This window comes from Gopherus flavomarginatus, chromosome 5 (genome assembly GCF_025201925.1).
Source record: "Gopherus flavomarginatus isolate rGopFla2 chromosome 5, rGopFla2.mat.asm, whole genome shotgun sequence".
NCBI lineage: Eukaryota > Metazoa > Chordata > Testudines > Testudinidae > Gopherus > Gopherus flavomarginatus.
Window position 1 is genome coordinate 130,873,574 of NC_066621.1, and position 25,570 is coordinate 130,899,143.

At 43.2% G+C, this 25,570-nt stretch overlaps 1 protein-coding gene across 3 annotated transcripts in view; it reads right to left on the reverse strand.

The window, feature by feature from the left end:
* Positions 1-15,729, reverse strand: part of ITPK1 (inositol-tetrakisphosphate 1-kinase) — a 266,577-nt gene extending 250,848 nt beyond the window's left edge. Inside the window, exons 1-2 of one of the 3 annotated variants that reach the window (XM_050953316.1) lie at positions 15,715-15,729; positions 14,770-15,028 (exon numbers count right to left, since the gene is read on the reverse strand). In XM_050953316.1, the coding sequence (XP_050809273.1) occupies positions 14,770-14,864 (95 nt within the window). In that variant the 5' untranslated portion in view covers positions 14,865-15,028; positions 15,715-15,729. The other 2 variants (XM_050953315.1, XR_007774438.1) reach the window with 2 other exon arrangements.
* Between the last annotated feature and the right edge of the window lie 9,841 nt (positions 15,730-25,570).

Consider the following 25,570-nt stretch of genomic DNA (forward strand, 5'->3'; position numbering starts at 1 on the left):
CCTCATAAATGAAGAATGCTGTGTTTTTGTAAATGACACCTACTCTGACACTTTTCAACGTACCAAACACCTAAGGGAAATGGCTAAAAACTACTCCTCTGGCCAGCCACCTTATGATTGGTGGGGAGCCTTATGGAATTGGCTGCCCGGATTTGGGTGGGTTAAAAAACTCTTGGTGGGTGTTGTTGGGGCCATAGTAGTCCTTATAATACTGTGTTGTTGTATTCAGTGTGTCCCCTCCCTCATAAACTCATGTAAGTCAGTTTATTCTTTTCCCACTTCAGCTAAAAGCCTTACTCTCTTCGAATTGGCCCAGGCTGAAATTGCCAAGCGGCCCTTGAGATCTTGAAATAGGGTGTAGCTTTTTGATTAATAGTTATCCCAAAGCTACAAATGGAGGAATGTTGGGTCTAAACTTTTGGTGAACTTTGGGGAGCCAAAACACACCCAGACTGGCTGTCTCTGCATAATCCTTCCTGAACCCTTTTGAACCAAGCACTGACCTGCAAACTACTCATGACACCCCCTTTTCTCAAATAGCCATTAGCCTTTATCTCTATGCATTTACTTGTTAACTTGCTTTTCCTGTAAAATCTTGATTGATTATGCATGACCATTATCTTTTGTTAATCACTTTGTTTACTTCTGTGTATAAATATTGATGCTCACCCCTAATAAAGGGGCCACACTTAATCTAAAGCTTTTAGAGCTAAGGATAGTGTGAGCCCGTTGATCAACGCATTGGTGTCTGGTCTCTGACAGAATTGTGTGCCCCATACCAACTCCGCACGAACTCGGGTGCTGGAGAGGTGAGTGAGGACTTGCTTTATTTACCTAACACCCCCAAGCAGCAGGGCAGATGAGATCAATGAACCTCTGTGTGCTATACAAATCCTGGAGCTATACTAGAGCTCCTCCAGCAGAGGAATCAGAAGGGAAACAAGCTAGAGAGCTTTTTTTAAACAAAAAAGAGAGTTATTTTCACTGTGCTGACAGTTTAAACACACTTAATTGTTTTGATCTCTTGTTAAATCAGCTAGCCAGCAAGGATTTCCACTCACCCTTTACCCACATTTTCGTGGAGAGAACTCCACACGCTAACTCCCTCACAAACAGATCCTCGGAGCTCACAGCCCAGAATGTCATTCAGAACAGAAAGGACAAGAATAAGGGGAAAAACCTTGCTGAAGTATTATGTTTTCCCACCTAACAGCACCCTATTTTTTTAAACCATAATTAGAGTAGTTGCATTTTTTAAAATTTTTGAATACAGCGTATAAATTGGGAAAATTGTGAGAAAAATATTCATGAGTTTCTCCCTCCAGCACCATTTTCCCCAACTAATTCTATTAACCTGTGTGTAGGGCCAGCAGGCCCCCAAGAAATTTCTTGGAGGGAGAAAAAACATTATACACAGATGGCTGCAAGTACCAGAGCCTTCCCTTCTCTACCAAAGATGTCTCAGAACATGATTACCAGTAACCTGTTCTATATTGGACACTAACCCCAGATACAAAGGTGCATCATCACACACCTTGAAAAAGAAGAGGGAAATGGTATGCAAGCACTGAATTTGATCATCAGTACACATGTAAAACTACATGAAGTGTTTAGATGAAACAGCAACTTTAGGCCAGTGTGCTTGCGTTTTCTCTTTCTCTCTCACTCTTGCAAAGAAAGCACAGTCTCAGAACATTTTTAGCCATATGTTCATTGTGCAAACTAGAGCCGATCTGAAATTGAGACAATTTTTCCCCACCAGAAAATTCAAATTTGTCAAAACCAAAAGTTTTTGCAGAAATATATCTGTTTTGACAAAACTTTCATCAGGAAGAGAGACAAACAAAGAGGGGAAAACAGAATAACCAGTAATCCAGTGGTCAGAGCACACATCTGTGACAGCCAGATTCAAGTCCTTGGCCTGAACCAGTCAGTGCAGAGAGACTTGAACCTGGGTTTCACGCATCCCAGGTGAGTGCCCTAACCAACAGACTATTAGCTATTGTTCGAGCGGGGTTGAAGGAGGGATGATTTTTTTTTTAAAATAAACAAAAATTTTGAAAGACCACAATGCCAAATGGAACCAAATGCCAAAACCCTGAAATTTTTCACAAAATGGAATTCTTGTCTTCCAGCCAGACCTAAACACATTGAAGTCTGTGGTTTTCTTTAGCAACCAAAGTTTATTTGAGTGACTACAGTGCAAGGACCTGGAAGCTCTCATGACTAAATACTGCACCAAACCGGCACTGCAAACTAACAGAAAACAAAAGAGGCTGCTCATTCTCAATATTAGTCAACAGGACAAACATAGATTTTGTTTGGAGTTGAAACAAGAGTTGCACTTCCTGGACTACAGAAAGGTACACGCTGCTCTTGTATTATCCTGTACTTTGCTCTGTGAAAGCCACTATTAACTACCATAATCAACTAAACCTAGCCAAGAAACTATATCTCAGGAGTCCTGGCTCTTTTCTGTCTTTCACTAAAATTTGTGTGCGTTTATGCGTGTGTTTTACACAACAGCCCCTACTGCTGTTCTAGGATATGCAAAATATGATGGCTGTTTAGTACAAGAATAAAGACAGGCTGGCTGACTTTTCTTTTAAAACAGGCCATATCTTCTGGGGGGAGGAACTTTTTCCTGAAAAAAGTGTTTGAGAATCTGTTGGATTATTACAAAATTCCTTGTAAAATAATATATACTTTCCTTTAAAAAAAAAAAAAGAAAGAAAGATCATAGCAAGACCAAGGACCAAGACTAAAAAGGGACAAGAACACACCTGATATCCTTCAATCTCTCACCTCTCCATGATGCCTACAAAACACCCAAAAGCGGCTGGGCTTCTGATGTACTATTACCTTTGCTTATTCCACCTATCACTAATCCCACTAGTACTTTGTGCTCTCTCTCACCCCTTCTATTTGTTGTGGCCATGTGTTCTCTTGTCAGACACTTAGGCCCTGATCCTGCAAATGCGAACTGGTGGACAGACTGCTGCACCAACACAGAGCTACACTAACCTGAACAGGCCTCCACATGGGTGTAGTTGTCCCTTGCAGGATTGGTTTTAAGATTGTAAAACCTTTAGAGCAGGGACTGTCTTTTTGTTATGTACGTGTACAGTGGGGCCCTGACTGAAGCATCCAGGAGCTACTGCAATACAAAAACTGGAAGAGTAAGATCCATTATGATTTACATACATCTCATATGTTTTAACCTAGAAACATTAAAGGGAAATACTACAAAGTCTCACTGAAACATTTTTAAAATAGTACAGCTAGTATATTTAAGTGTCATCATTGTACTAATTGCTGGATTTGTTAATATATTGCTGAATAATATATTCCTTATACAGTGCTGAAGCCGATTATATATCATGGCCTTCCCATCTGAACACTTGTCCCTTTATGACCTTGTAACGAAACAATGCTGACAAGATAAAGAATAAACTGAACTAGGATATCGGTTCTTGTAACAGTAGAAATCACTTACGAGTGGCACAGTGAGACACAAAGCATTTTATCACTGTGGTTGGGATGAGGTTGGCCAATTACAAAAGAACACTTATGATTCCGTCATTTCTGTCCAATGCTGTTCCACACACACACACCATTTGTTCAGTTAGCTATTAACTGATAATCTCAACATGCAGATACCTTTAGCAAGGTGAGGCAGGGAGTAAATATCACTATATACTCAAATGCAGCAGTTTCGTTACTATGCTGAACTAAAAAAGAAAAGAAGTGTCTGAACTATTTAATGTAGTATTGTTATATCACATTAAAGCACTCTAAAGAACTTTTAGCACACACTAGCGGGGTCCATGTGGGCCAAATACAACACAACACGGTAGTGAGGATAAGAAATTACATCCTCCCTACTGCCTGTTGCTGCTCCTTGTAGATAAGCCCTAAATTATACTGTGTCCTGAACTCAACTTCTCTGTGTCTCAGTCATGTCTCTCTCCCCACAACCAGGCATAATATTTTTGCTGTGAAGTTTACTCCAACATGTGTAAAGCATTTTAAAATCCTTGAGTGAAAGGTGCTAACAATTAGCTATCGCTGCACTAGATATCATGTGTTTTTATGCATAAATACCTTTAGTTTTCAGACTAAAATGGACCCACCACACTATTGACACACAGCTAATCCCAGTGTTGCACAGCCTCAACAGCTTGCTGGCCAACCACTGCCAAGGATAAGTCACTAAGTCATTCAATTCTCAATATAATCTGCCATTTTAGTGCTTGTTAAATACACAGAGTGAGTTGGGAACATTAGACACTAGTGACTTCTCAAAATCAAAGCCGAGGAAGTTAATTTTCCCTCTCCTTCTCCCCAATCTCCTTAATTTCAGAAGTGCTGTAACTGTCAGGGGAATTAGGAGCCAACCTGAAACCAAATGCTGTTGCCAAATACCGTTTCCACTGAAGACAAAGGAACATAGTGTCAATATTAAAAACCTCAATGTTACAACCTCATTGGCCTCTCCATTCTAACACTTTTCTAGGAAGTGAGGTTGTGTAGTATAGCAGTTCTCAACCTTTTTCTTTCTGAGGCCCCCACAACATGCTATTAAAAACTCCAGGGTCCAGCGGGGGGCAGGGGGGGCCTCGGGGCTGGGGGCTTGAGCATACATGTAGTTTGACTTCTATTTTGGGTGGGCAGGGGCCAGCGGGACTTGAGCCAGCTCCGCACGGTGGGTCTGGGGAGGGAGTGCCACCTCCACCCACCTGTTTGGGTTGGGGGTTTGCACATACAACCAAAAATTATAACTCAAAGGTAGGGGGCTCAGCTCAAAAAGTTTGAAAATAGCTCAGGGTGCAAACAAGGAGTAGCTTGGGGCTGTGCACAGAGAGAGGGGTAGCTCAGGGTGCAGATGGGCAGGGAGGGAGTAGCTAGGGGTTGTGTGCAGACGGGGGAGGGGGGTACCTCAGAGTACAGGGAGGAAGTAGCCTGGGGCTGTGCAGACGAGGGAGTAGCTCAGGGTGCAGGCAGGCAGGGAGGGAGTAGCTAGGGGCTGTGCAGATGGAGGGGTAGCTCAGGGTGCAAACACAGGGCTAAACTGGTTTTAAAAACTGGTCCATCTGTTTTTTGCCTTGTCTGTGCTAATGCTCCAACTCATTTTTAAAACCAGTTAATATTTCTGGATGGATTTTCCCAGTTTAGACAAGGCCTGGTTGAGGAAGGATGGCTCAGTGAATAAGATACTAGGCTGTGAATTGGGAAGATCTGCATTCTTTTCCCTCTTCTACCAGAGATTTCCTGTGAGATTTTTTTTGGCAAGTCACTAGTCTCTCTCTGCCTCCATTCTCCATCTGTAAAATGGGATAGCAAGAACACTGTACCTCATGGGGTATTGAGTATATACACAATAAAAAATTGTGATGTACTTGGATACTGTGATAATGGGTGGGCCATATCAGTACTATAGATAGATATGGGCCGGATCCTGTGGTGAGTTCCATGTCCTCTGCACCCTTGAAATTAATGGGGCGTTTCAGGCATCTACAAAGGCCTCTTTCCCAAAGGAAGATGAGAGCTTTCACAGAGAGCTGGTCTGTTTAGCATCAGAAAGTGAGCCAAGCATTGAGGACTGTAGTGAGGCACCAGGAGTGCCAGAATTCCACCCAAACCAAGCTAAGTGGCAAGAACATAATAGCAAACTAGCTGTGGGTCTGTCTCAGGGTGTACTCAGTGGCATGGTAGATTTTGTTGTTACTCTGCATGCCAAGTCACATTTGTGCATTTCAGCGTCCCGATGATGAGGCTAGGGGTATGTCTACACTACAGGATTATTCCAATTTTACATAAACCGGTTTTGTAAAACAGATTGTATAAAGTCGAGTGCACGCGGCCACACTAAGCACATTAATTCGGTGGTGTGCATCCATGGTCCGAGGCTAGCGTCGATTTCTGGAGCGTTGCACTGTGGGTAGCTATCCCATAGCTATCCCATAGTTCCCGCAGTCTCCCCCGCCCATTGGAATTCTGGGTTGAGACCCCAATGCATGATGGTGCAAAAATAGTGTCGCGGGTGATTCTGGGTAAATGTTGTCACTCATTCCTTCCTCCGTGAAAGCAACAGCAGACAATCATTTCGTGCCCTTTTTCCCTGGTTTGCCCTGGCAGATGCCATAGCACGGCAACAGTGGAGCCCGTTTAGCCTTTTTTTTTTTTTTTTTTTACTGTCACCGTATGTCCACTGGATGTTGCTAACAGAGGCGGTACTGCAGCGCTACACAGCAGCATTCATTTGCCTTTGCAAGATAGCAGGGATGGTTATCAGTTGTTCTGTACCATCTGCCATGCCATTGTAAATTGGAAATTAGATGACAGTACAGAAAATTGATAACCGTCTACTGCTGTCATGGGTGCCCCGGCTGAGGTCGGCCGGGGGAGCAAAGACAAAAATGGGAATGACTCCCAGAGTCAATCCCTCCTTTATGATATCTAAAAATAGAGTCAGTCCTGCCTAGAATATGGTGCAAGTGTACTAGAGAACCAGTGTATCAGAGAACCAGAGAGCACAGCCGCTCCGTGTCAGATCCTGCAGAAATGATGAGCTACATGCCATTCTAGGGGGTGCCCCTGCAACAACCCCACCTGTTGCTTCCCTGCTCCCCCAACCCTCCTGGGCTACCATTGCAGTGTCCCCCCATTTGTGTGATGAAGCAATAAAGAATGCAGGAATAAGGAACCCTGACTTGTTAGTGAGATTAAATGAGGGGGAGGCAGCCTCCAGCTGCTATGATAGTCCAGGCAGTACAGAATCTTTTCTTTACACATGAAAGGGAGGGGGCTGATGGAGCTCAGCCCCCAGTTGCTATGATGAAGACGCTTACCAGCCGTTCTGTACCATTGACTGGGAATGACCGGGAGTCATTCCTATTTTCACCCAGGCTACCCGGGCCAACCTCTCCTGAGGCCAGCCAGGAGCACTCACGGGCTGATGATGAGGACGGATAGCAGTCATATTGTACCGTCTGCCACCGGGGAGGGAAGGGGAGAGGATACTGCTGTTCACTGCCGCAGCATCGCGTCTACCAACAGCATGCAGTAGACATAGGGTGACACTGAAAAAAAAGTCAAGAAACGTGTTTTTTCCATTTTCTTTCACGGGGGAGGGGGAGTAAATTAACGAGCTATACCCTGAACCACCCCGGACAATGTGTTTGAACCTACAGGCATTGGGAGCTCAGCCAAGAATGCAAATACTTTTCGGAGACTGCTGGGGACTGTGGGATAGCTGGAGTCCTCAGTACCCGCTCCCTCCCTCCATGAGCATTCATTTGATTCTTTGACTTTCCGTTATGCTTGTCATGCAGCACTGTGATGTGGACTCTGTATCATAGCCTGGAGATTTTTTTCAAATGCTTTGGCATTTTGTCTTCTGTAACAGAGCTCTGATAGAACAGATTCGTCTCCCCATACAGCGATCAGATCCAGTATCTCCTGTACGGTCCATGCTGGAGCTCTTTTTGGATTTGGGACTGCATTGCCACCTGTGCTGATCAGAGCTCCACGCTGGGCAAACAGGAAATGAAATTCAAAAGTCCGCGGGGCTTTTCCTGTCTACCTGGCCACTGCATCCGAGTTCAGATTGCTATCCAGAGCGGTCACAATAGTGCACTGTGGGATACCGCCCGAAGGCCAATACCGTCGATTTGCGGCCACACTAACCCTAATCTGATATGGTAATACCCATTTCAGCGCTACTCCTCTGGTCGGGGAGGAGTACAGAAACCAACTTAAAGAGCCCTTTATATCGATATAAAGGGCCTTGTTATATGGACGGGTGCAGCGTTAAATCGGTTTAACGCTGCTAAAATCGGTTTAAACACGTAGTGTAGACCAGGCCTAGGAGTGCCTGGTGCTGCTCTTCTCTTTCCACAAAAGAGGAAAGTGAATGAGAGAAGTTGTGCTGCTCACATAGTAATTGTGAGAATCAATTTCTGCCAGTTTCCACCAACATAAGAAAATGGAAATGAGGGAAACTCCACTTGCTGAACACCAGTTGCAACAACCCCTTCTTTGCAGAAAAGCAGTTTGGTTTCTTCACAGAAGTCTGCGTGACAAGTCAGCCACTGATTGACAAATATGAAAAAATGATGGCACTAGATCTTGTTTGGAGCCTCTAGGTGCTACAGTAATACAAATAATAACTAACAGTCTCCAGACTATGGATTTTTGATTCGTGTAGACAGTGTCTGGATCGGTTCAGTGGAGGAACACTTCTTTTTTTCTATAGAAAACCACATGGATAAGATTTCATTATTAAGATTCCACACAAAGGGGACATTCTTTTCATTATCTTGAGTGTTTGAGTAAGTCCTCCTACAGTGCATGTGTCACTTGTACTTAAGGCCATAGAAACTGGTTTCACTGGTCATCGAGCATGTTTTTGTCGCTTTAGGATAAGAATATTTCTACGGGACTAGGAAATAACAGTGGTCAGTTAGAGCATTGCACATATACGTATTCCCCCCACATCCCCCCTTCTCTGCTGTACTTGTGGTGCCTTTTTTTGTTTTTTCTTCTCAGGTAGTTGATCTGTGCGAGTCCACTTGGCTCATTGTGTTTTCTTAAGCCACAATTACCCTTTCTCTCCAGTTCTTACAGCTTGGTTTCTGTGATCTGTGGAACTGAGCTGCCCTTTGTGCAGTTAAACCTCCGTAGTAGCATTTTATAAGCTACCAGTCTTAGCAAACCAGGATAATAAAACAAGGTTAAACACTACTGTCAGAGCTATAGATAGGTGTGTTTGTTTTTTTCTGTTCTGAACTTTTATTTGTGTTTCCTGTGTTTACTGGACTAAGCACAAGAGGCCAAATATGAGATTTGATACAGACATTTAGGAATAATTTTGATTTGAGAATATTAAATTAAGCATATTCTTTGTATAGCAAACCATTAAGTATACTTCATGTTTTTCCAGGAAGAACTTGGGATTTTCTTTAACCTCAGCTCCCCACAAAAAACTAGATCTTTGTTAAATGCATGGCTTGTGCCAGTTGGCTTTACAGACTGTAGAAATTGGGTGACCAGATAGTAAGTGTGAAAAATCGGGTGAGGGGTGGGGGGTAATTGGCACCTACATAAGAAAAAGCCCCAAATATCGGGACTGTCCCTATAAAATGGGGACATCTGGTCACCCTATGTAGAAACTATAAAAATTAAATATAGGCATGCTGGTCAATAGCTCCAATTGTTACCTACACTGGTGTGCAATATTATATCACGAGAAGTCAATTGATAATAGCAAGGAGTAAAGCTTCTTTGTCTGCAATTCTCACGAATAGCTGCAAGCTGTCAGGCGTTAGAAATTATACTGAAGGTAGGAGTGAACTACTGATGACCTTTTGGGGGCATGGAGGTGGAGTGCTCCTTCTTCCCGCAGGAGTGACCTTTCTTCTAGCCATGGAGAGATGGAGGTGTTCTGCCTCTTAAAACCACTGTGAACACTGGCCACAGGGAAGTGAAGAGTCATTTTCCTCCACCCCCAAAGAAAGTTTGCAGTGTGTTTGCTTCATTCTCGGATCCTAACTACTCCCTGGGATCACAGAGCACAGCCACTGGGCTGCGGGAGTGTCTCAAATAATCAATATTTTCATTACATGCCTGTGTTTAGTGGACTAATAGTAATTTAACTTAGATTTAGGAGCCAAGAGTCCTTTTCCTGGTACATCTTTTTTCCACAGAGCACTTTGATTTGGGATGATAACAAATCTCACCTCTTTATATTGCAAAAGGTTCCTGAAAAGTAGTTCCTAGTATGTGCATATGTTAATTCCTGCATCTCTGCATCCAATTTTGTTAGCTCCTTACTAATTCAGAAATCAACACTCTTGACTTTGGGGAGGGTTTAAATGTAAGCAGTAATCTCTGAAACAGAGATTTGATCTGAGGTGATATTTTAGGGTTGGTGTAGTTACAAGAAAACCCCGGAAAGTTAAGTGTTTGAACTGCACATTAGGAGAATGAAGATTGATACTGTACGTCCTGTGATACAGTCCAGATAATATGCTGTTCATCTGAAAACTTGACAATTTCCTTTAAGATGACACTGAACATATCCCAATGAAACAGTGGAGCAAGGCATCTTAAATGCAGATGTAGAAAAAATAAGCACCTGGCCTGGATGCATCCAGTCTCTCACTATGTGAAAACAAGCACTCTTTTATTGGTACATATTTCTTCTTATCCCCTTTATTTTTCATCCATAAAACCAGTAATTCACAATAATGGTTCCATTTGTGTGACTGGAACTTAGTTTTATTCAGAAGGCATTTTGCCCTCTACCTGATCAGATGTAATAGCTAGCACCTTTATAGTGCCTGATAGCTTCAAAGTACTATACAAACTTTAGCTAGTATTCATAGCACTCTAAGTACACCTTTACCTTGATATAACACGAATTTGGATATAATGCAGTAAAGCAGTGCTCCAGGGGATGGGGGGTGCTGCACACTCTGGAGGATCAAAGTAAGTTCGATATAACATGGTTTCACCTATAACACGGTAAGATTTTTTGGCTCCTGAGGACAGGGGTATATTGAGGTAGAGATGTAGTAGCGTCTCCATTTTACAGCAGAGGAAAACCTATTAAAGTGTGTGGTGGCTCTCTTAAGAGTGTCTCTCAAAATGACAGTTTTAGGCTTCCATTTTTGAGGTTGCTGTAACTTCAGGTTCAATTTCCTCATCTTGCAAGTTAAGAGGTGTTTATTCCTCCTCTGGTAGATGAAAGACAAGCTGTGTTCTTGGCTCATGTAGGAGCCCCAGTAGTAATGGTTCTGCATTTGGAATCGAATGAACGATTCCTGTGAACTGAGTCAAAATAGAATCCAGCTTGCTTTCCCATAGCCACGTTGGCTCTGCAGAGGTAACAGGTAGTCAGTTTATTGAGATCAGTAAAATTGGCAGCTGACTTTGAAGGCCCTTGGGATCTGATCTATAAAGTGAGACGGTGCCACTTTTCTGGCCGTAACTGCACATTTACCTGAGTCATTGGTGCAGAGAGATCTAGAGCTTGGAGGCAGGGTCAACTCACACAAAGGCGCTGAATTTCACCCCAGGAGGGACAAGTTGAAATGATGGTTTGATCTTTATTGATCTCATGCCACATAGTTAAGAATAGCACTTGATTCATGCTGACCTCTGAATTGGTAACTTGAAAGCCCTCAGGGAACTGGGATGTCTCCCCCTTTTATTATAGCTCTTGCAGGTTCTTGTTCCTCCTGTTCAACAAGGAACCTCCTTCCACTATTTCCCAAACACACACCAGTTCTGCACACTCATCCTGGTCCTGTTCTCCATGCATTCCCTTGTGGCACTGAACCCCTCCCGCTCCAGCTGGTAAACAAAAGAATTTGGGGCAGGTGGGGCCGGGGTGGAGGTTAGGAGAAGGTGGAGCACTGTATGCTTGCCCTTGCAAATGGTATGTTCCAATGGACTGTGTCAAAGAACTCTGGGTCCCATACTTTTGTTCAGTCTATTAGACTATCTATGGTTTGGGGGGCGGGGGAGTTGGGAGAGGGTTCCTTTCACAGAGTGCTGTCAGGCTAAAAAATATTTTAAAGAGGCCTTACCTCTGCTGGACATTTGGGTGCTAAGCAATAAGAGTATATCTTTTAAAATGTGTAAGAACAAGCGTTTCTTTCTTCAGTCTAGAAAAGCCATGTTAAAAATGTCAATTTCCTAGTGAAAGTCTCCTTACTAATTATGTCCATAGCATCTTGAAGATTTTTTTTTTTAAATAAGTTTGGGCCATACTAAAGAATAATGAAGGCCAGAAGCTGTTTCTCTCTGGATCAATTTCACTCCATGTGGAACCCTTTGGATTTTGATGAGCAGGATCATTGTTACAAAGATGATGATGATTTAAACCTATTATGTTACAATCTAATTGGTGAGCTAAAGAATAAGGCCTACATATACACTACACAAGCAGTTCTCAACAGGGGTTCCACGGGGCTCTATGGCTAAAACCCAGAGTCCGAGCCTCAGCACCTCCTGCGAGCCAGTAGCTGTGGGGTTGAAGCCCCAGTCCCTGGCGCTCCCTGCCTGGTTGAAGCTGGGAGCAGCACGGCTGAATTCTGGAGCCCTGAGCCTCGGTGCTCCCCACAGGACAGAACACCTGAACCCATGCAGAGAGTTGGGGGGACTCCCACCCCCCCCACAACTACAGTGCAAGAGCAGGGCAGTCCTGGAGCAGTTCCAACCCTCTCCCCACCTCCTTCTCTCCCTGCCCCCTGGCCAGCGGAGGTGGGATGCTAGAGGGACAGCTGCTGCTCTAGCTGGTGCCATGGAGCAGGCAGCCGCAGCATTCTCTTGTCTCCTGCTGGTACAGGGGGTTGAAGCTGCTCCTCAGCTCCCAGCGCTCTTTGCTCATGCATGCAGTAAGAGTTGCCTTGTGGTGGGAGACCCGGATCCATGGCTGGCAGAGCCCTCGGGGAACAGGGACCGCAGGGGAGCCCTCCTGGCACACAGCCCCTAGCTACTCCTCTTCCTTCACTCTGAGCTACCCCCCCGTCCACACACAGCCCCTAGCTACCTCCTCCCTGTCTGCACTCTGAGCTACCCCCTGTCCGCACACAGCCCCTCGCTACTCCCTCCCTGCACCCTGAGCTATCCCCCCGTCCTCATACAGCCTCTAGCTATACTCTAAACCACCTTTCAGCAGCTATACTCTGAGACTCCGGACCTATTTGCACTTCAGTGCCAATAACACCCATTGACATAATTGTGCAGTAAGTGTGGAAATTATAGAGCAGTGTTACGTAATACAGTAACACAAGTGTGCTACATGGGAAAAATGAAACAACTCACAAGTCAGTCAGAAAGAGAAACAAAAAGGTTTGAGGGGAACAGGGGGCAGAGAAACTTGGATTCCTACACAGAGGACTCAGAATGCTGGATACTAAGCACTAAGAAGTAAGAGTAGAATCTATGTTTGTTTAGACTAGAGTCTAACATAATAGCCCTGTTAGTTTTAGGTTATGAAATCTGGTGTACACTAACCATCAGACCCTTTTTGTGAGCACAGAAAAAAACGTACAGCATCAAAACGAACCAGAAAGTCAGTTAGGCACGTCTAAGCCCCAGCATCAGTCATCAATAAAGCAGTTTGTTTGCATGACCAAAAAGGGAAATTATATATTAAATTGGACCTTGCGATCTATTTACATACAGTAAATTTACCCAAAATCTTATTTCTGTGAATTTTAATACAATACAGAATGATCGGAACACAAACTGATATGCCACTTTTCTGTCATTTAGTTAAACTGCTTTTCATTTTCCCCTTCATCTTTATGGAAAGAACCTGTGATGAAAGTTCCTTAATCATAAGTGATGTTGGCCAAACAACTTTAAGAAAATAGAAGACCCTTAATAATATGCATTTCATAGTAGATGACACCAAATTTTAAAAGTGTGTATGTAAACGGAGTGGATTTAGGAACAGTAGTTAAATAAGAGAGTTATTTTAAAATTGGAATGTCTAATAATGAACTCTGATCGTTCTCATTTGTCAGTTAGTTTAAAACTCTTATCTGACATTTACTCTTAGTTCACTCATAGAATCAAATTATTAACAAATTCTATTAAGCAATATAGCATGTGTCCTTGCAACTACATGTAATATTAGTTGCAAAAATAAAAGAGTAATCTGTAGTAAAAAGTCTTACATCCCACCAATGGAGGTGAATACAGGCATTTACACTAATGCAGAAATCCTCTAAACATCCCTGGGAAATTAAAACCTTACACAAGGACTGAAAACATGCTAAAACCCCATTATTTTGTTGTATGACACCCAGAAAATTAACCAGCCACCCACTTGGAATTTATTAAACAGGAGCCATCATGCTCCTCTTTTGAATCCCACCAAATTCTTTAAAAAGTCTGATTTGGATTATTTTATCAGGAAAACAGGAGAGCTCAAGGAGCGATGTGCAAATAGAAATGTACGCAAGTCACAGAGCATGACTATGTCTCATCCGCACCACACACATAAAACCACAATTCAAACTCCAGTTTCTCAGAAGTTTGCAACATACTATAGTAAAAGCCCTGGCACCAGTACCATGCATATGAAAAAGGGAAGCAGAGAGACTTCAGGTCTAGATCCAGAAAACCAGGTTTGGGGTCAAGGGATACTGAATAGGTAGGGGTGGAAGTCATGCATGCAGTCTGCCAAGAAGACTGTCAATGTACACCACTCCTCTCTCTTCCCCAAAAGAATGGTACATGGATGCCTGGGTATCAGTTCCATTCTGCCAGGCTACTTCCAGCCCAGGGGAAACTGACACCATGGACAGTTTAAGATTTCTTACTCCTTGTATGCAATGTAGAGGAAATAACAAACAACATTAAAGAAAACCTTTTTACAACAGTAAAGGTCAACTTAATGCAGCCTAGCTACCAAACTTCTTTTTTGTCCCTGCCCACAATGAAACCCAAGTCAATAGCATGCTTTCACATCACCACCATGCCAGGCATTGCTTCCATGACAATCCTAGATCCAGGCTGTTAAAATTTCTGACTCGATTTCCAAGCAGCAGTCATCCTTCTCTTAAGCAATACTACATTATAATTGCATGTTAATTTGATAACCAGAGATGTGGCTGACGGCCCATAATGTCAAATGGACTTTGGAGAGGGGGAAAAAAAACATACTGTCAAGTTATAATGAGACAGAGGAGGTTGATCCTCTTCCCTCCCCCCGCCCACGATTATAGCTCGCCAGGATTAGTTCCTTACCTGCAGAGCTCTGCAAAGGCCTGAAAATTCAGCTTCTTGATCTTCTTTTCACTCAACCAATAACCAACTCTTTTCCCTTTCAGAAAGGTCTGCATCTTCCCTTACCCTCCAGCGGAGTGGGGGTGAGGGTTATTTTTAAAGGAGGAAAAAGAAAAGCCTTATACACAAGATGCAGCAGCTTGGTACTCAGGTGCCTTCCTCCGCCCCAAAAAAGAAGTCTCTAGAGGGATGTCATTCAGTCCTTGGGGTGCAAGGAACTCTGAGATAGGCAAAACAGAAAAATCCAGGGGAGAGGCTTTAATATTTCATATGCACTTAGGTTTTAAAGCAGAGACTTACAACAACAACAAAATCAGATGCTGTCTCGGAAGCCGCTAGCAATATTCCCCAGACAGACCCCGTGCTCGGCTGGCTCGGGCAGGCTCTCTCAGCAGCAGTAACTTGCCTGCAATCCCCTTGCAGGCCTTCCCAGGAAAGGGAAAGCGAAGAGGCTGGGAGGGAAGGTGCCTCTGGTGGAGGGGAAGCTTCTACCTTCTGAAATCCTCCTCCGTGAGCCAATGGAGCAGCGCGCAGAGCAGGCACAACGCCGCGGCTCTCCGAGCAGGCAGCACCCCCCAGGCAGCAGCGGAGCCCCGAGCAAGGCTCTGCCCCAGGCTGCCGAGGCGAGCCCCAGTGGCCGTCGGGCTGCACGCCCAGGGATCCTGAGACCAGCTCGCTTCCTTCCCCCGCTGCTGCTGCTGCCTCTCACGTCTCCATTTGCCCGCTATTCCGAGCCGCCTCCACTTCCTCCTGCCGCTGCTGGTTCCTCCTCCCTCCGCCCCCAGAGCAGGAGGGTGGGCGAGCAAGGACACACCCTCCCGGGGGCTGCGCCAGGCTGCTGCGCCTCCTGCCCGAAGGAGAGCTTGCAAGCAGCAGCCCGGGCCGGCCGGCACCCGGCTGCCCTACCTAGTCCCCGCGTCTCTGCCGCGCAGCAGCAACTTGCCCAGACTGACCCTGGCAAGGAGGCGGGCAGGGAAAAACTGCTGCGGCTGGACCTGCAGGGGGCAGCACTGGGCTGCAGCGCCTCAAAGACACAGCACACGCAGCCTCCCCCGCTTTCAGGGCTGGTCCTGCCAGGCTAGTGTTCTCCCCTGGGGCCTGGTGGAGAATGGGGGTTGAAAAGTGTGGTTTTCCAGTGGTAAACGAGGAGTCGTTTGTAAAAGGGGAGGATGTGAAGCCCGGGGGAGGGGAGAGAAGAGGACTGGGGGGTAAGGAGTCCCGTTCACACACACAACCCAGAAAAGCTGCCTTTACTACCTTTCCATTCAGTGCAACTGCGGGCATCTATCTGAAGGGCAAAATCCTGCTCTTCTTCAGAAATACAGATCAGAGTTATTCAATCTTTACGAGCCAGGGATACAAGCTACCCCAGCAAAGACCACTGAGCAGTAGGGCTGAGAGGGATGATTCACCCAGTCACTCACCAATACCTGATTTGGATTAGAAATGAAAAACCTGAGATGTCCCTTTCAGCTGATCCCCTGCCTCATCTTCTTGCCCCTGCCCTGCTCCCAAGATTTGCCATTTGAAAGAAGAAGAAAACATGGACATCACATATATTTCCTTTTAAACCAGGAAGATACTATTCCCTGTACTTAAAGTGATTTCAGACAAGACTGGAGATTAAGAGCATCACAGTCTCCCCCCTTTTATTCTATTCAATGTTGTATTTCCAGTTAAACCCTCCCTGAATGCAGCACCATCTAAGATTTTCATAGATTATTGGGCCAAAATGGTTGTCTAGTCTGACCTCCTGTGTAACACAAGTCATAGGAGGTACTTGATTAATTTTGGGAGTGTTGTGGGGGGCCTGAGAACAGACTGAAGTTAGACAAACATAGGAACAAGCCTCAATAGAGGCAGGAAAAGCCCTCCTATCACCTCTTCAGTTTGAATGCTGTCTCTTATACCAGTTTTCTCAATGCAGTAGTAGCTAAGGCCCCAATGCTGCAATGGAGCTCTGTGTGGGTTCATGCCTGCCCAGACCCCTCACTGAAATCATTAGTGGGTGCAGGGATCGTTCAGTGTGCATGTCATTGCAAGTATGGTGTATGTAACATGAAGGGTATGTCTACAGTGCAATTAAAAACCTGCAGCTGGCTTGAGCCCCCTGCCTCAGGCTAAGGATCTTCTTCATTGTGGTGTAGACATTTGAACTTGGGTTGCAGCCTGAACTTTGGGACCCTCCCACCTCTCTAGGTCCTAGAGCCCCTAGGAAGAGAAGTTGTCAATTGAGCTGGTCAGAAAAACTGCCTTTTTTTAATTTTATTTTTTTAACACAACAAATTATTTTTGGACTAAATAGGAATTTTTTAGAAACAAAAAAGAGTTTTAAAAAATGAGTTTTCATTGAAAATAAAATCAAAGACCCCAAATTTTTCAGTGGTCAACAAAAACCTGAACAATGTTGAAGAAAATGTTTGACAAAAACCTTTTTTTATTTAAATATGTTGGCAGAGGGAAAAAATAATTTGCCAACCAGTTTTAGTTGTCATTCTTTTTCTATGTTCCGCACCTTTAAATATAGAGACACCTGTCATTTTGTATTTTAATTCAGATGCAGAATATTTCAGACTGAATCACAGTGAGCTCTCACAGAGCAAATACAAAGTTTCCCTCTTTATTTTGTTCCTTAATCTGAAAAAAAAATCCAAAGCAAAAAACACGTTTTTGTCACTGAGGATGGAAAACATGATACTACAGATATTTGTGTAACAGCTTTTATAAAAATTGTTTTCTTTCTGTAACAAGTTTGCAGGATCTACAATCCTTTTCTGGTGACATGCTCTGTATAACCAGATTTAGAGGACTCTGCATATATAAAGTTGTTGAGTAAACTCTGCTGATTCATTGCAGCCATAATGAGCATGGCTTATTAACTGCACCAGGCTAGAAGAAAGGTAGGTATGAAACTCCATTCAGAGGGAACAAGAGGTAGAAATGAAAAGGTCTTAGGAAACTGAAACTGTGCCTGGCTTGGGCTGGGTTGGGTTGTAAGCACAATACAACTGGGGACATTCTGCACCAAAAAATTTAAAATTCTGCAAATGTATTTGTCAAAATAACACTATATAATCATGCCAGTTTCAACTGGTAATTTATTTCAAAACACCTGTCAGTAAGTATGTCTGTAACAATATAGACACACAGAAAATTTCCCTCAGGAGTAATGTTAAAGAAACCCCTGTGACAACCCAACTCCTGTTTCTCTGCCCCCTCCCCCACAGAGTCCAGCTGGGGGGCCAGACACTTACACCACCTACCCCCCAGAGCCCAGCCACACAACCCAGCCCATAAACTCACACCCCCTCCTCCCAGAGTTCAGCCACATCCTCCCATGGCCCAGACACTCATACCCTTTATCCCACAGAGACCAAGGATCCAGAAGGAGAAACAGCCTAATGTTGGGTCCTCGACTTGCACCACTGCCTCCTTCCATCAGGGCGTGCTGGGAACCCCCCCGTTTCCTTCCTAGCCTTGTCTTCTATTTGTAAACTGTGCTCTGCGGGGTCTAGTGGTGGCCTCTCATGGCAGCCAACATCTCTGCAGCCCATTTCTGTTGGGGGGGGGAGGAAATTCTGCACACCCAACATTAATTTCTGCAAAATTCTGCATTGCGCAGTGACACAGAATTCCCCCAGGAGCAGCACAGGCTGTTTTACGATCTGCTGCGGTAATGCCAATGATAAAGTCCAAATCCAACAAACCGTAAACAAAGGAGATGTTTGACCTTATGCAGGGTGTGAATATCCAGAGCAGGGTGGAAATACCCTCTGCTTGCACTTTTGAAAAATGTATATTATAATAATATTTCTACCTCAAATACTGCAAAAGGAGAATGAGAGTATATCCCTTTCGCTCAGCTACAAGTCAGCAATCTGAAGTCTTCTTCCACTCCCTTAACATTCTACAACTTCTATTTTTTTAAGAACATCTTTCATGCAAATGATATCCCCAAGCATTTGGCAAAGTTAATTAATGGTTATAAATAGAGTTGGTCAACATTTTTTCAGCAGAACAGTTTAGTTTTGGAAAATGCAGTTTAACTGAAATCAAAACATTTTGTGGAAACCTCCATTTTGGTGAAATTGTCAACAGGAAAAAAATCAAAACAAGACATTTCTAGTTTCTTGTTTCTCTTTGATAATGCCACGATGTTTTGTTTCAATTTATTCATTTTCTGCTTGTATGGTATTTGTGTATTAAATTATATATTAGAATGCTTTGACATTATTGAAACAAAATGATTCAACGTTACTGAAACAAAATGTGTAAATTTTCCCAATAGAATTGTTTTGGGAATTTCCTTACCATGAGAAATGTAAGCTTTTCATTCCGATTCGGAAAACAGATGGAGAACTGATGAGGCAGAAAGGTACAAGAACTTTGTTCCAGACATCAGAGGCCTCGTTTTCAGAGGTGCTGAGCATTTCCAGTCCCTATAAAAACAGAAGCAAAGGAGCTATAGAACTCTTGCACCAATGGACAAGATTGTGTGAAGGGAAAAAGAAGAGGCTAGTGCTGAACAAGCACGAGGGGATAAAGAGAAAAGGGTTGCGGGCTAGGGGAGATCTCTGGAGAAGCATTTAACCTTTGCATATATCTAAGAGTCCTAGTCAGAGTTTGCATTTAGGATTGCATGAGATTTGAAAGAATACAAAGAAAATGGATTCATACTACTAACTCTTATTGCTTAACTGGTTGTTGAATGGTGTGTAATTCAGTTTAGGAAATTACCCATATTCACTGTACTGTAATTTTTAAAAGACATTGTCAGTGACGATGACAACAACAAAATCATACGGTGTACTCAAACTTTGCCTATGTTACTCATAACATTTTAGGGTCTGGTCTAGTGCTTACTATTGGAATTAGTCACTACTTATAATAAGTACTTCATTTTGGTAGTAAAGTATCTGAAGAATAATAAAAAATACAATTTCTTGTCACTATTTACACTTCATTCTTTGTTTTGCTTTCTTTTCTGTTTGGAGATTACTTCACAGGTACATGGGAGGACGATTACTAATAATAGGAGTTAAATTGTGTGACGTAAATCCATTCAGTGATTTAATCATGGGAATGATAAACCTGGGAAATCCCTTCCTTGTAAATTGCCTGTTCCCTGGATCTAATCATTCAATAACTTCATAGCCAAGGAATTTGTTTCCTCCTCTGTACATTGCTGCATTATCAGTTGCTAAATACATTACAACACTCTGTTTACCTTGCAGAGCCAGTTCAGGCAACACTGCCGCACCTGAGGCCAGATGGAGCCCCTAGATAATGTGTATCCAGTTCCTGACTGGGAACACATTTTAATATCAGGTTGACTTGCTCTTGGCCCACTGCTGTGAGGTGTGGATTATGAGGTGCTTCATGCTGACTAAGAGCTTGGGACAATTAAAATCATGGCCTCTTGAGGAAATCACAACAATCTTCCCTTTCATCTTGACTCTGGCTATAATTCAGTTAGGTTTTTTTTGTGTAACTGGAACCTTCCAACCACTCTCCTTCTTACGGCTCAGACCTAGTGGCCAGAGCAGGAGTTAGGCACCAGGAAATGGAACCAAGGGTCAGAACCACAATTGGGCTGAATGCCAGAGCCCAGGGGCAAACCAGAGTCAAGAATTGGGTCCAAACCAAGTTCCCTGGAGTCAGAGAAGGCAGGAGCAGGACAGGATCCAAGCTAGAACAAGGCAGGAGCAGAAGCTAACACAGTGGCAGGTGAACACTTTGAGCAACCAGCACTTGCTGCTGGTCTTAAGAACAGGTCTGCCAATTGGGCAGTTTGGCCAACCAGGTGACTTAGTCGGTCCCCTCTGCACTTGTTAGACTGCCTGAGGGTTAACTAACAGGTAAGCAAACTAGCTGTGGATCCTTAGTCCTGCCACTCCTCCTATCACATTCAACAAATACATGAGCACATGCCAGTTCTGCACTTATTGGCTCAAATCCATGTGTGGTGAAAGTGGCTGAAATGCCATTGAAATTAACCCAGGAATAAGTAGGTGCATCACCATTCATTTCAATAGGCATGTATTCAAATACACCGTGGCAGAGTTTGGCCTGTTAAATTAAGAATTTTTTTCTCAACTATCCCTTAGCAACAGGCAAAGGCCATAACATGTTCTTTTGTAATGCATGGAAAGAAGGCATTGGCATGATCTTCATTGCTAATAGTCTTGCTTTTTCATTATTATTTTATGTTATTTAAAAGACCTTTTATTTCATACAACTGCTAGAATAAAATAAATGTTAATTTTTACTTATTTTCAAGACACAACGGGTCTAGTGGAATAGGACTGGGACCAATGAATTTGTAGCTGGCTTCTGAAAGCCACCATTCTTCCTAATTTGTGAAACTAAGAAATCTGAGGAAGACTCTCAGCCGTTGTCTAAAAACAAAGAGTAACTTTCTGAGCCCATTCCTTGAGAAGACTGCCTTGAAAATACAAATGGATGGCAATCAGTTCTTAGGGGTGGAAGTGAGTCTCTAGTTTCGCTGAAAAATCTTTGAGGGACCACAGCCTGTGTAACCCCTAGGCTTTATATTGCAGATGTTTATTTTTAAGTCCAAAGAAAGGCAGAGATGCTCTGGGAGGAGGGGTGGATTTGCTACACCAGTCTAGCTAAAATGGTACCACTCGTGGATCTACTTTTGCCTTGAGACATTACAGTTTCCTCTCAAGCTCTGAAGAACCCAAGTGACACATGCTGCATATTGGGTCTACACTGTTTTTGTACTGATTTAATTATTTTTGGTTATGGGGTGACTTATTTATTTATTTATTTAGCTGAAATAGTTAAATTGGTACAACTTGTAGACCATGTCCATACAGGGAAGGGTTTGAGTGTTTGTTTTTTTTCTGTTTTTTGGGGGGGTATATCTAGTTTTTTCAACATAAACTCCCTTGCTTCCACTTACAAATGATTTTATCTGGCATCTAATCGTGTTCTAATTCGTTCATTTTGGAAGAGGCATAGACACTACAGAATGAGTGATATCACTCTGAGGTTCATGTGCCAAAGACAAAAAACAAGACATCTGGTAATGCTGTCAGTACATGAGCTACTATGAGGAGCTGAACTGGATTTTTGCCGGAGAGGCCACCACAAAACCCCCAGATTTGATTGCCTACTGCCCACAATGAGGCAAATATGTCTTTGAAAACCACATAGGTAACCACAGCCCTTGACCAGGAGCAACAGCCAAGATGTCTTCAGATCTTATAGACACCCTCAGACTCATCTGGAGGTGCCTCGGGAGACACTGCCTACGATGTAGCCAGATGTAGCCAAGAAGGGCAGTCAGCACATCCCTCGGCCTGTGCCGCTTCCCACAGCCCCATTGGCCTGGAGCAGCGAACCGCAGCCATTGGGAGCTGTGATCGGCCGAACCTGTGGGCGCAGCAGGTAAATAAACCGGCCCGACCCACCAGGGGCCTTACCTTGGTGGGCCGCGTGCCAAAGGTTGCCCATCCTTGATGTATAACATCCCAACCTAACCCTGTCCTGAAGCCTGTAGAGAACACAGGATACTGTGAGCCCCTTTTCATACCCCAAAGTGCAAGGGAGAGACAGTTCCCATGTCATCCTCCTTCCCCGCAGGGAAGGAGAACAGGTACAATCCCACTTACAGCTTTTTGTGACCCCAGCTGCACAAAGATGGGTTTGTTCTGCATATTGGCTATTTCTGCACCATTTTAATTGTTTTAAGTTTGCACTGTGTCATCAGGAAAGTTTTTGAATTATTTACAATTGCACACTGTTGAAAAATTTCATTAGGAGACAGCTCTCCCTAATAACGCCTTATAAAATCAATTCACAAAGCATATCCTTTACACTGTATGAATTTGAGTCCACTGAATTCATTAAATTACATTCCTTTTCCTCCCCTACACCCTGCTCTCAGAGTGTTGATCATAACACTTCCCTGGCCTGTAGGGACATTTGATACAGACACCCTGTCTGGCTGTTCATAACATTCTGAAAGGCTCTGTGCCTCCATGATATTCTCTCTCTCACTTGCCCAGATGTTGTGCAAACACAACAAGCACCTATAACACAAGACTGACATTTCTCAGAAATCTCTAGCCTTGTTATTATGAAACATCTTCACCTTCATTTCAGTCTTCCAAATGCACACTCCATAGCTACTCTGCAACTATTCATAACAGAGTTAAGCATCTCCTTTCTCCTGTCCAAGTGTCCAGTAAAAGGCTTTGTAAGCCAGATAAGTAGAAAATAACCCGTCTCTCCCTGAATAACAACTGGAACCACAACACTGTTAACATCTATAGTGGGAAGAAAAGTTCCATTTTCATTGCATAAAACAGTGACAAAATTCTAAAAATCCTGGCATCATGGACCTATCCAGACTAGCCCACATTAATGTTAATAAACCTACCTTGATGATCTACCAGGCCTTGCATGACTCTGGAGAAATACCCATTCCTGTTGATGAGTTCCAACGGGGTAGCGGGAAAAGATGACAGCAATTAATAGACACGTGGGTGCCACCAAAGGCCTTGATATGATGTGGGAATTCCAAGCATTCAAAGCTATTAATAATCTCCTGCATGTTGCCAAAACTTTATGACTGGAGGCAGTAGTACCCTCTCAGTAGCAGTGCACACATCCATGACAACAGCCCCAGTTAGTTCATTTATCGACACCAAGTCATTCCATGCTAGGCTGTTGAAGACAGCTGCTCCTCTAATTACTACACTGAGTGCTTATCTTATTTTCTTGTTCAAAGTGTCAAACTATTTCATTGACACACAAGCCGGAGATACTTTCATCTAGAAAATAAGATCAGATATTTCAATCATTACTAAGTAGCAGCTGTCCTTAATTATTTAAAAAAGAAAATAATATATTTTGACTATAGTGACATATGGTAGTAATGCAGAATATGACATGACATGACATGAAAAATTTCAGTTTCCACAAAAGTTTTCAGACCAGCTTGTGACGGGTTTGGTTACAGAGACCCCCTTGGGACTGTCACCTTACATGCTGAAACTACCTCTGAGCCTCCCTGCCATCTTGGGATTCCAAAACCCTGCCTTGTTGAGCCAGACACACTAGCCAGTTGCAACACAGACCCAGGTCTGGTCTGTGCCACCAGAGCTGCAGACTTTAACCAAAAACTGCTCAGCAGATCGCCTCTCTCCAGCACACAAGCTCCCAATGGGATCCAAACCCCAAATAAATCCGTTTTACTTTGTAGAAAGCTTATACAGGGTAAACGCATAAATTGTCCATCCTCTATAACACTGATAGAGAGATATGCACAGCTGTTTGCTCCCCCTCTGGGTTTACTAATAAACAGAAGTGATTTTATTAAGTGGTTTCAAGTAATAACAGACAGAACAAAGTAAGTTACCAAGCAAAATAAAATAAAACACGCAAGTCTAAACCTAATACAGAAACTGAACACAGGTAAATCTCACCCTCAGAGATGTTCCAAAAAGCTTCTTTCACAGACTAGACTTCTTCCTAGTCTGGGCCCAATCTTTCTCCTGGTACAGTTCTTGTTAGTTCCAGCTCAGATGGTACCTAGGGGATTCCTCATGACTGGCAGCCACCTTTGTTCTGTTCCACTCCCTTTTATATCTTTGCCACAAGGTGGGGATCCCCTCTCTCTGGGTTCCCACCCTTCCTTCTAAATGGAAAAGCACCAGATGGATTCCAGTATCATGTGACATGTTTACATGTCCTCTGAGGCTTCATTACCCACTGGCTGGCACCTACAGTATACAGGAAGGCTTACAAGTAAACAGAACCATTTACCACCAATTGTCCTAATTAATGGGAGTCATCAAGATTCCAAGCCATCATTAATGGGTCACACTTTGCATAGTTACACTAGGATTTCAGAATAATACTTCATATTTCTAGCTTCAGATATAAGAATGATACATTCATACAAATAGGATGAACACGTTCAGTAGATTACATGCTTTGTAATGATACCTTACAAGAGACCTTTTGCATAAAGCATATTCCAGTTACATTATGTGTACACTCATAGTTACATTATATTTACACTCATAAGCATATTTCCATAAACATATGGAATGCAACGTCACACAGCTCTTAACTGTATTGAAAGTATTACACACCAAATCTTCCTTTCATGAATGTGTACAGTAATGGCAGCAGAAAGAGTTTGTAGAAAGCTCTATAGGAAAATTTACTAATAGGTTTTGTTTTAAAAGTTATTTAAAGGTATTTCAAATGCTGTTTAATTTTTGTTGTTGCATTCAAAATAAATATTTGTTTACTAATGGCTTGTCTACATGGGGGGACACAGAAAAAGTTAACCTAAACTAATTAAAGGTGTGAATTTAAGCAGCTTAATGCAATTTAACTAATCAGTTTTAAAAATTAATTCAGATTAACTTTCCTGAGTGTCCCTATGTAGACAAGCCCTAAGAAATTGAGTGGTATTCTCTCTATGAAGGTGACTGGAAGCTGCTATTTAAACCTCCATTCAGGGAGTTGGAATACAAGAGCCCTGGGTGTCACAATTTCTGAAAAGATAGAACTCTGGCCTGTGCTTCACCAAAAGTGTAGGCAAAGGAGAATGCAATAGCAGTTTTACATAATCTACCCTTTCGAACCCACATACAGCTGTCCCTTGTGGTTCGCTAAAACCATATTCAAAGGCTATGGGAGGATGCTAGGAAGTCTGGGATATGGATGGTTGGACTCAGATCCATCTAATGGTGGAGCTGAGGGATTCTGTGCAGGA